The following is a 12,502-nucleotide window of genomic DNA, read 5'->3' on the forward strand; positions in this document are numbered from 1 at the left end:
TTTTATATAAAACAAGCTAATTATATATGATGATATTTGTTTTTATTAGAAGTTAAGGTGGTTTTCATGTTCCAAGAAAAAAAAAATATTTCCGTATTCGTGTCCGATCATATTCAATCGTTATTTGTATTCAAGATAATTCATATTTATTTTCGTATCCGAGCTATTCGTATTCGTTTTCATATCTAGCAAAAAAAAATGAAAACAAATATGATATGAGCATTATCCGTCTATATTCGCTCCATTTTCATCCCTACTTCCACCACCGCCACTGCCTCTTCTCTCCCAGCAAGTAGGACAAGCGTTCGCAAACGGACCTGGCCATGCGAAGGTCATCCTCATCTGAACCTTCGCTATTCCATTGCCATCGCCGCCACCTCCATTGATCTCTTCACCGGTGAAGAAGATGGCCATCACCTCCCTTGTGGCAGTGCATCTAACTAACAAGCACCTTGGCGACGCATGTGGTCAACAAGCTCCTCGGCAGTTGCACATGTCGGGGTTGCACAGAGCAAAATAGGGCGGCAGGCTCCCTAACGGCAGATCGGATTGGGGTAGTGGAGCATCTAGTGGCATCATCCGTAGTAGGTGGGCCCTTCTTCTCCCTAGTCATTAGCCATCCTCCTTGTCCTCTCTTCCCTCACCCCCAGTGGTTACCATTGTCTTCTTTCTAGCCTCCACCGCCTCCTCCCAGCTCTAAATCAAGGCCCCACCTCTCGTAGCTTAGAGCCATGGGCTCATCCAACACGATCGGCGAGACGTAGCTTCAAACACATGATTGCCCTCGTCAAACAAGACACATGTGCTCTCTGCAAGTCAGAAGTAGCTCTAAAGGGACACAACTTGACTCGAGCTAAACTTGCAGCTCCAACGTGGCCGGTTAAAGCCACTCGCCACATAGACGTGTTGCGAAGGCTCTATAGCCCCACCAGAGTCCACGAGTCATGACCACACATTGCATCCGTCACCACCTTCTTCTAATTAAAGCCATTCGGCTAGGATGGAGTACACCTTTTTTTTTCCTCCTCATAAGTCATAACTAGATGGAGTACTACTGATGTGAAGTTGACCTTTTAAGAGAGAGAAGAAGAACAAAATGGAAAGAGCCATTGCCTGCCTAGCTAGCATGGTCCAACTATAAAACCCCAAGGCGGCAGCAGCAGCCAGCAATAAACACCATCAGTACACCATCCATCCATCCATCCATCGTCTCATCCTACCACAGATCACACACACACCAAGAACACCTAGCGGCGAGCTCTTCGCCCTCGCGGCCGTTCTTGGCTTTGTCTGGCTCGGTTTGCTTCTGCTTTTGCTCCTGCATGCGCCGCGCAATGGAGAGGAGGCCTCGTGACCTCGTCGCCGTCCTGGCTCTGTCCTGCCTCCTCCTCCTCCTCCCACTGCTCGTCTCCTCGGTGCCCATGTCGAGTAAGCTTTCGTTGATGGGTAGCTGTTTCTTGATTCTTCTCCCTCGAGTTCTTGATCTCTGTGCTTAACTGTTTCTTGATTGTGATTTGTGTGTTGATTCGTTCTTGCTTTTGCAGGAAGCCTGCACTTGAGCAGCCAGCAGCAGCAACACCCGCCGTCTCTGAACCTCTCTCCAGATGTAATTAATCTTTCTCATCCCCTGCAATCTCTGAATTTTTTCCCCCTCCAATTTAAGTTTGTCGACTTTGTTGCTGCAAAATCACAAACACTATTCAGAATACGGGCAGCACAGTGCTCAAACCAGTTCTGAAACGAAGCCAAATTCTGAATCAAACTAATAGTGTTAGTGACAGCAACTCTGACCATGGCTTGTGACCGTTCTTGCAGGAGATGGCGGCGGCGGCGGCGGCGAGAGGGCTCGGCAGGAGGCCGGCGGCGAGGATGGACGTGGAGGTGAACGACTACCCCGGGTCAGGACCCAACAACCGCCATGACCCTCCCAAAGGTCCTGGGAGAGCATGAATTCAGTCAAGCTGAAGCTGCTGCTGCTGCTGCTGCTGGAACAGCTTGTAGTAGTTTCATATCCCTGCTAGCTATTAGCAAATTCACATAATTAATCCAGCGTCTAATTACATAAGTCGAGAGGCTGTATGTGTGATTTGGGGTGTAATTAGTAGAGAGCAGATAGCTAGCAAGTTACAACTGCAGATCGAATTGAGAAAATATTCAGGGATGAAGACTGTAAAGCTTTTGCTAGCTTGGGCCTCCTCTTTGCAGCAGTAGTATAGTAAGTAAACTAGTAAATTAATTAATCAGTGATTTTGTCGACATGCATATGCACATGAGCACATCACGTTGGGATGTCAATATAATACAGGATTAATTAATCGGTTAATCAGATATTGGAAGCTTCTTCCTCCTCTCACTGTCGAGACCGTCGTGTCGAACGATTCAATTCAAAATCAAGTGATGAGTGAGTGTTTAAAGGAAAATATATAATCTCGTCGCGATCCCAAGCTGATCACTGCTACTGCGACTACGGCCACTCCAATCAGTTAGCACACTGATTAACGCTGCGTCGATCATTGGTGTACTATAATCATTGCTCCCTCTGACTAACCTCACGCTGCATATGCGTCTGCCGTTTTCTCGAACTAGTAATATTGTTGTTTAATTTCTGGAAATAACCTGTTGAGATATTCCCCTCGGATGCCACAACACAGGGGCATGTTTTAAGAGGTACTCCCTCAATCCCATAATATGAGTAACTTTAGAGGGATATAACATATCCTAATACAACGGATTTGGATAGAGAGCCTATCCAGATTCATAACACTAGAATGTGTTATGTCTTTCCAAAATCCTATGTGCTTCCATTGTTTGCTCTACAATTAAGTGAAAAAAAATTAATGAAGCAAAAAATAAAAATTTATAATAGACGAAAAAAATGTTTTCTAGTGTTTTAGACACCTTTTGAAACCGAAAAATCAATGGGTAAGATAGATGTGATAATAGAGATAGCAACAAGGAAGAGGGAACGGAGTTAGAAGACCGAGGGATCATATTCTTTTACTCAATCTCAAAGCAATTCTAGAGGTTCCTTTCGAATGTACTCCCTCCGTCTCAAACAAAGTCAAACCCTGGGTTTCCGTGTTCAACTTTGACTATCCGTCTTATATGAAATTTTTTTATAATTCGTATTTTCATTATTGTTAGATGATAAAACATGATTAATATTTTATGCGTGACTTGTCTTTTTATTTTTTTCATAATTTTTTCAAATAAGACGGATGGTCAAACATTGGACACGGGAAGCAGGGTTTGTCTTTTTTTGGGACGGAGGGAGTAGTAAATTTACAAGAGTGATTCAGACATATTTCGAATTACTACCTCCGTTTTTTAATAGATGACGCCGTTGACTTTTTCTTACATGTTTGACCATTCGTCTTATTCAAAAATTTTATGCAAATGTATAAGATATAAATCACACTTAAAGTACTATGAGTGATAAAACATCTCATAGCAAAATAAATTATAATTACATAATTTTTTTTTGAATAAGACGAATGGTCAAACGTGTGAGAAAAAGTCAACGGCGTCATCTATTAAAAAACGGAGGGAGTACATATTTTGAATATGTAATTCGGTTTAGCTTTTCAGTGACATGTAAAATAAAATAATCCAATAACATATAATTAATCAAGTATTAATTGTTATACGGTTTAGAAAAAACCTTTTAAAAAAACACATCATTTTACGGTTTAGAAAAACTAACGAAAAACAAGAAAGTTATCGTCTAAAGTTTTAGTTTTAGAAGCGAACGCAGCTGAATTCAAGTAAGATTGCTTTAGCATTTTTCTATTCTGAAACAGGTCTTGCCGTTAAGAGGTGGCTGAGATTTAGCATTTCGTTGCTATATAGAATCCATTTGCTGCATTTGGATGAGGAAGAATCCGCACAACATTTGCTAGCAGCGGGCAATTGCAGGAGAGGCTCTTACCGGCACGCATTACGCAGTTTCGATGGAGCCCTTTGACTTTGTTTGTACCCCTATATGCGCCGAGGAATAAATGATCGCTAGTACGCTGACAACAACAATGGCTGCAACGAAAGTGACGTGGCCAGTGCTTCATCTGACGCGTCCCGGTAGAAGAGGAAGCCAGGAAGGAACACTTCCGGCCGGTTGCAGTCTCATGCATCATCTCAGTATGACACCGCGGGTGGCAACTGGTGCCAGGCAACCATGGAAAATTATGTACGATAAATCACTTATACAGTGAATACCTAAAATTATTATTAGATTAAAAAAATAATGAACTTTTGAGATTTGTTCACGTTATCCGAAGTAATAATTTTACTCATGGATGTGATGTCCACATATGCAGTTTCCGCAACCACGACGGTTTCATGGCACTCTGTTCCTCCCCCAACTATGCCACAACAGCTAGGGCACCGAGGCGGCTCGGGAGTTGGTGTTGCCTAGATCCGGCCTCTCCTCGACCGGTACTGATGAGGAGACTGATGGACATCAGGAGGCCGGCGTAGTAGAGGACGTGGTGGCGGTGTGCGATGGAGTGGCACACGGTAGAGTTCAGACACGGAGGAGGCAATGAGGGAGAGCCGGAGAGGGCCAGAGCCACTAGATCTGATGCCTCTTGGGCAGTTCCAATGCCCTCCCGCTGTCTGGATCTAAAGCCTCCCGGGCTGTTGCGAACGTGGACCGACGATGGAGATGATGTGCATTGGGACCAGAAACGAGGCAACGGGGTGCCGCCGAGCAAGGGTCGTTGTATCCGCAGCAGGGGAAGGGTGGATGCGGTGAGCAAGGGCCTGCGACGGCGTGGTGACACGGCATGAGAGGAGAGGGGCCTTGCGGTGGCTCGGAGACATGGTGGATGTGACCCTGTGGTGGCATAGCAATATTAATGTAGGAGACAGTGGTGCTCGTTGCTTCGTGTCTACAGAAAGGGTGGCGTAGACTTTTGGGGTGAGGGGGCCGCGGGAGGAGGGGTGCTGCAAAGGAGCCGACGAAGGGTCATCGATGCAGTGGAGCTCCTTGTCCGATGAGAAATAGCAGGTGGAGTAGCATCGGTGTGGCAGAGAAGGGCATATGGCAGAATTCGGTTTGTGGTGCAACGTCGAGGTTACAACAACAATGAGAGGTATGTTATAGGCGCCTTGATGACATTTCATGTTCGGGCTGATAACGGTGGTGCTCTAGGCAATGCGATCCCTCTTGAGGGCGTACGTTGTTGTGATGCCTCCTTCTCTCTCTGGCGGTATGAGTCCAAGTTTGACAAGCAGCGGGACCTCCTTGGAGACGTCATCTAGGAGATCCTGCTTTTCTTGCCTGTTCCATCTTCGATCAATTCAATTTTCGGCGACATCTTGGATGTTACCATCGGATCTATTCGAGAGAGAAGCAGAACTTCTCATCTCTCGTCCCCTCCCTCGACAATTCTTTCTACATGGTGATGGCCGAGAGCCCATATGTATCTTTTATTGGGCTAGCGGTATCCAGCCTCGCATAGCATCGACTTGATTGGTGTCCATTCCTTTCCCTGTGAGAGTGTATAGGAGTTGTTAGCACACAATGGTGCTTTTTTTCCCCTCCTTGATTATTGCCTCCCGCGGTGGATTGATACTGTTCGTTCAACAAAAATTTCCAAAATTCGAAACCAACGTCGATTCAACAATCCGTGACAATGGAAACTAATGGCTAATTAAGAACAGTTACCCCACTATTGGAACCCCTATCATTAAGTGGGTACAGTACAATGTTTTGTCACGATAGTTACGCACGCACAGTACGCGTGTCACGGGCCACCGCTCGCCGGCGCGAGCGCATGCAGCAGCAAGCGTGCGCGCGTACAAAACCGCCGCTGTCTGGCTTGTCGATGGGCGGCGATCGATCGCCCGACTTTGACACAAAGACTAGATTCCCCTGCGACTTCCACATCGAAACGACGAAACCACACACCGCTACGCACTGGAGAAGACTAATATCCATGTCAATTTCTGCACGATTTCCTCGTTTTGCTCTTATTAATTAATCCTCCGATTTCTTCATATCATATGGTTCCGTCCATAGTGGTGGGCAGAACTGTGGATGTATGTAAGGCTATCTTGTTATCCAATTCCATGGATATAGTTAGTTAATTAATCACACGCACGTGCGGCAGAAGCCATGGACGGCCGTGTGTGAGTACGATTCGCCTCTACCCCCATGCAAATTAATATGGATTATTACCTTATTTTATTAATATTATGCGTGCTTAGCCAGTAAAAAAAAGTGTTGGATGATTCGATGCCTGGAGAGCACCGGATTCCGGAGGAGCCGTGCACTCCGCGAGCGGCGGCAGCAGCAACGCCGGCGCGCGCGGAGCGCGAGTATCATCGTGGCTGCTTCCTCCCATCGCTTTCCAGCTCGACGTACGTACGTACGCCGCGTTGGCGACGTGGTGTATAAAAAAGGCATCTGCTCTACGTTAGATCGGATATTTGATATTTGGACACTAATTAAAAGTATTAAATATAGACTAATGATAAAATACAATCTATAATCTTAGACTAATTTACGAGACAAATCTATTGAGCCTAATTAATCCATAATTAACCTATGTGATGCTACAGTACACATGTACTAATTATGAATTAATTAGGCTTAGAAAATTTGTCTTGTGAATTAGCTTTTATTTATGCAATTAGCTTTATTATTAGTTTACGTTTAATACTTCTAATTAGTGTCAAACATCCGATGTGATATAGAATAAAATTTAGTCCCAGATCCGAACATCACCTTAGCTGCGGGGCCTCGGCCTCCTCTCGCTCTCGTTGTGTTACACATCGTTTCTGCCGTTCTGGCTAGGGGTCGATGGGGTCTCCGCGCGCGACGATGGTGACGGCGCCGACGACGAGTCGACGTCGATTTTTCTGTTGCCCGCTGCGGCTGCGAGTGCTCTGTGGGCGGCAGCGGCCAGCGCCGGGGGGATTCAGATCAGGTGAAGTTGTATATTGACTGCAACTTTAGCAGTCGCGTGATCCACCACGTACAAAATTAATGTAACGGCCAAACGTTAAGGCAACCCTGCACATCGTCATCTACCTCAGCCCAACACCAACACACCAAAGCCAAGAGGCCAGAGCATGTCGACACGACGGCGCTGTGCTACCGGACCTTGCGGCCGGCGCGCGCCTGAGCATGCTGCTAGCTAGCCGCTCCTTGCCCGGCGCCTTACCGCCGCTCTCGCTCCTCAACATGCCAACCCCAAGCACCCGCTTGCCCGCTTCCGTCATCAACTATATATTCATCTCCCCATCAAGCAGACCTTGAACATATGCTGATATGCGTGCGTGAAGTAGAAGCTCACCATTCCTTAAAAATAAAATTGAAGCAGAACACAGCCTCAATTAATTAGCAGCTTATTAAATTCGCCTTCATCTTCGTCATGCATCTCCATCGATCGATCGATCTCCAACCTCACAGATGCATTACTATCTCGATTGAGAGCGGACGGATCCGTAGTAAGAACCCAGTGCTGCCCGGATTAAGGAACATATATATTACATTCCTCTTTCATTTCACCATGCACGGGATCCTCAAGAGCTGGGCAACTCATTTTTTAGTTCACCAGCCTTTCCCCGACCGCCGTTCGCTGGCGCGCTACTGCCGGCCAGATCAGCCCCTTTGTGCTCAAGTGGAGCCATGACGAACCTCTTTTCAGTGAACACCGTTTGATTCAATTTGGACGCTATGGATGACGCGACTGCCAAAGTTACAGTCGATATAGAGACTGCACCTGATCCCAATCCGCGGCGGGGTTGGATGGGGATGATGTCGCGGTTTGGTCGCTAAAGATTGCTGTCGCTGCTGTTCGCCTTGTAGGCCCAGGCCTGTAAACCAGTGTTCGGCCCAGTGCCAGTGGCACTTCTTCTTCTTGCGAATGGGTTGGGCGGCCATATGCCATGGGCCACCACACGGACCAGAGAGTGGAGTGCCGGTACAAATTTGGTGGAATAAGTCCACTTTGACTTCCTGATAAGTGACCCGAATCTAATCCATAACCCTAACCCTAAAACCGGATATCTTGACCCCCGAACTATTTAAATCGGTACAATTTGATTCCCTTGGTGATTTTTAGAGAGGTTTTGCTGACGTGGCGCTGACGTAGCGGTGTTGACCAGTCTATGGGGTTGACATGGCGCTTAGGTGGCATTTGAATTAAAGCCATATATGCGGGACCCGTTAGTCATTCACACACATAAAAAATTGTGGGTCCCACTGACTTGTGGGCCCCACATGTCATCCTCTCTCTTTCTTTTTCCTCCCCTCTTCCTCCCTTCTCTCTTTCTTTCTCACTGTCCCCTTCAGCCGGCGGCGGGCATAGGCCGGAGTGGTGGTGGCGGGCGGCGGCGGGAGCTGACGTAGGAGCTAGCTGGAGCGGCGGTCCCCGGAGTGGAGGAGTCGACAATGGCGAGGCAGCGCTCGGTGAGATGGGGTCGGCGTCGTGGAGGAAGTCGACCGACGAGGGTTGTCTTTGGCCAACGACGGCCGGCGCATGGGGTCGGCGTCGTGGAGGAAGTCGACCGACGAGGGTTGTCTTTGGCCAACGACGGCCGGCGCGCGCCGGCGGACCGCAGCTTCGGCCTCCACCTCAGTGGCGGCCACCTCACGGCGCCGAGGATGGCAGCCACCGGGGAGAGATGGAGCTCGCCGGCGCTCCTCTGCTACCACTCAAATCTGACTGAGGCATGTGTTAGATTCTTAGGATTGCTATGTGAGATCTAGGGGTTCAACTCTAGCTTATAGGAATAATGGGTGATTGCCTTGGAGAGTGAACGGTAGAGAAAGAGAGAGAGAGAACCCATACCTTTGCCGGTCTTAGAGCTTGACACAGCCATGGCGATGGTGCGGTGATGTGAGGGCGTCGGTGAGGACGACGGTGTCGGTGTCAGTGATGGTGGTGGCGACACCCGGCGGCGGGCTTCCCCTCACTTCAGCGCTTCCCAGATCGGAGGGACTTCTAGGGTTTGTGGGGAGTCCGTGTGTGCGGCGACCAACCTTGGTTCGCGCGCCCGCCAGCTCCCTCTCTTTATATATTAGCGCTGCGTGAGAGGGGCCCACTGCCAATAGATCGGCTGGCGCCCCCGATCAGGGAGCGTAGGCGGAGTGGGGAATCGTTTTCCCGATTCCCCCCAGGATCGCAACTAATATTCTCCCATTCGATCTCCGCCTTTCTTACTTCTCTTACTCAACATTTACTTCTCAATGGATTGACGCATAGAGTACGCTTCATCATGACAGTCACCATTGAACCATCAGACGCAACGACTACAATGCACCTCTCCATCTCGAAATAAACACTAGGCCCTTTCTTTTGTAATCCAAGGATAATAGGCTTTCCTGTAAAAACCCATGCCTGCCAAGTGTTCTCTGAACACACTGGGCGGTAAGCCTTTTGCATGCAGATCTGCTAACATTTCCTTTGTTCTTATATGCTCGAGACTAATTGTCTGATCCTGGATTTTCACTTTCACAACATAAAACTTACTGTCAATGTGTTTGGCAGCACCACTTGACTTATTGTTGTGAGTACATCTTGAATGGCCTTTGAATGCTGTCGACCACTTTCAACTCGGGAACAAACTTCTTTAACCATTTTTTGCCTGCCCCGTGGCCTCATAACTAGCTACAAACTCGGCATACATCGTCGATGATGCTACGACGGTTTGCTTGGAGCTTTTCCACGAAATAGCCCCTTTTGCGAGAGTGAATATGTAGCATGATGTGAACTTTTTATCATCTACATCTCCTGCAAAATCTGCATCTGAATACCCTTCTATCTCTAGGGAATCAGATCTTCTGTACGTTAGCATGAGGCCTTTTGTGCCTTGCACAAGCTTTCTTTACCATTCTTCAGTGACCTAATCCTGAATTTCCTTTATATCTGCTAAGTATCCCGGTAACAAATGCTAAGTCAGGGCACATACATACTTGAGCATACTGTAAGCTTCCGACAGCTGAAGCATATGGAACCGCTTTCTTTTGATCGAACTCATACTGGTTCCTGGGACATTGAAATTTCCCAAAACTATCGCCCTTGACTATGGGAGCAGATGTAGGCTTACTTGCATGCATAGACATGCCTTTTGCGATAATCCTAACCCCTTTTCTTCTATCTCGGTGAATCTCTATTCCTAGAACAAATGAGACTTTACTAAGATCTTTCATATCGAAATTCGAGGACAAAACTTTTTCGTCTCCAATCAACATCACTACTAGTGAGTAGGATGTCATTAGGACTTGCTGAATATACACTTGCTGGTCAATGGAGGGTCTCGTATGACGTTGGGGTTAAGTTCTCATACACACACGTGACTTTTGCCAACCAAAGGGTTTGTATGTTTATTTCTTTGTTGTGGATGGCCTAAGAGTTAACTTTTGTCAAGCATATAAGAGAGCTTCACAAGTTGGCAATTTGATATCTGACACCTCAACCTAAGCATCCAACTGTGATATTTATAAGGGCTAAAAACAAAGAAGCAAGAGACAAAGCGGTATGGACTATGATCAAACTAAATACCTGTGCCACTGCAAAAGTTCAGGCAACTACACTGGATTCAGGCAGCTGTTTTCTCTCAATAGGATAAAATGCACAGAGCTTATTGCTTATTTGTTAAAGGGGAAAAGCAGGATAATTCATATAGAAATAAGTTCTTCTAGCTCGGGAAATAGGATATGGTCATACACAATTGTTACCTACTACAAATAGCAGTAATTTCCTCGTCCCTTGTATAAGGAAAACAAATTGAGACGATAAACGTCACAGGGGCTACTTGTGTTCTTTGAAACTCCTGGTGATGAGACTAATTTTAGTACATAGTAGCATCCAGCAGTTTTACAGCAGAAATAGCAAAATGAAATATAGGAAGTTGAGTTATAACTTGAGCATTTCTTTCAGCTCAAACTAGAAAACTTGGCGCAGCTTTGCCGCGCCCTCACAGTGATTGGCCTAGTGTTCTTGCAGAGTGGCCTTAAATCAGGAAATTATGTGCATACACAGTTACATGGTAATGCATTTCGTTTCCGAAAATACTCCAATATCTGATGTTCATTAAAATGTTTGAAAATATTAAATTACACAGCTCACATGTGTATGATGCTTCCATTTTAAAAAAAAAAAAGCTTATAACAAAAGACAATAAGTATAACTATACAAGTCATCGTTGAGGCACATAGAAGAATTGCACCATATCTTGTCGTACCAACTTTGATAAAACCAATAAACCATAGCCCAATCAACCTCATTCTCATTCATCGGATTCATCTCAGCAATCTTAGCGTCCATTTTGGGATCAAAATAAATCCATTCCTGATATAGAGTGCACATCATAACGGCATAGCAATTGTATGCATTGATACGGACTTTAGTGTACATGATATGTTCGTAGTAACGTTCCCTCAAAATATTTTCTTGCAGCACCCCTGATACAGCCTGCCATGTAGATGCATAATCTTTATGTCTCGATGCTCACAGTAAATAAACGAACTTTTTCTAGAAAACAAATTGAGTAAAGCAGTTATAACTTGATATATTGTTATGTTCACAGACAAAGCAAAATGAGAGAAAAATAAAGTAAAACGGTAGGACTTGATATACCATTAGTCTCACAATGAAAGAGCAAATCTATGAAAAAAAAGGGGGGGCAAAAGTCAGACGATGCTTCTTGATTATGCATACCTAATGTTTTTTTAGCAAATACTACATCAAGATAATTGTATCAGTTACTCAGATGATCAGATCACATGATCCATGTTCTTTGCTGATACTAGTGTTTTCTTTTATAAGAAGTTGTTAACCAAATATTGAAAGAAATATTTTTTTTTCGGTTGATGTGGTAACGCTATCTGTGAACCTAAAGTTATATACATGCATATATATGTGTAACATGGTTGCAGTGCAGTGTAAAGCTAAGTTTTCGCTCTTTTTAAGACTAAGAGAGGAGGAGGAAAGGTGACAAATTGAGGTTATATTTGGTGTGTCAAGATAAAGTATATGGAGCTTGGATCAAAGCAAGACGAGTTCCAAACAGAGGGAAATAATTTCTCGTCTTTACTTGGTCTTGTCCATACTATTTTTCCTGGTTACAAACATGTATATTATTTCACTTCACAGTCAATGTGACCTTTGACTTGAATTAGTACACTTTAGCTCTAGCTTTTATCATGTGGATAAGAGGAGGACAATATCAGATTCTTTGCATTTGAGCTAAGAATCTCAATGTTCTCACTTTGTGTATGTGCACAGACACAGTGACTGGCTGCCTGCTAGCCCATCTATGACAAATGGATTGAAAGCTGCTTATCATAAAGCTAGTTGATATCTCTAACCAAACATCGTATAGCTATGTTCTTGATATACTGCAATATAAATAATCTGAAGCTACACGACTGGCGTTTGTTATATTAAGAGCAACAATGCAAAGATATGTAGGGCAACCGATCCACAGTATCTTCGCATCAGGATACTTCAGCAGATGAGCTGCCTTTGTCTTGGCAAGCTGCTCCACAGTT

The 12,502-nt window shown here is 45.4% G+C and overlaps 1 protein-coding gene across 1 annotated transcript; it reads left to right on the top strand.

Annotated features, from left to right (window-relative positions):
- The first annotated feature begins 1,201 nt into the window (after positions 1 to 1,201).
- Positions 1,202 to 2,323, top strand: LOC4339146 (uncharacterized). The gene is made up of 3 exons (XM_015782714.3): positions 1,202 to 1,428; positions 1,545 to 1,606; positions 1,816 to 2,323. Exons 1-3 carry the CDS (start codon positions 1,323 to 1,325, stop codon positions 1,948 to 1,950), a joined length of 303 nt encoding a protein of 100 aa, XP_015638200.1. The 5' UTR covers positions 1,202 to 1,322; the 3' UTR covers positions 1,951 to 2,323.
- Positions 2,324 to 12,502: the final 10,179 nt, after the last annotated feature.

The sequence above is a fragment of the Oryza sativa genome, chromosome 5 (genome assembly GCF_034140825.1).
Source record: "Oryza sativa Japonica Group chromosome 5, ASM3414082v1".
Lineage (NCBI taxonomy): Eukaryota > Viridiplantae > Streptophyta > Magnoliopsida > Poales > Poaceae > Oryza > Oryza sativa.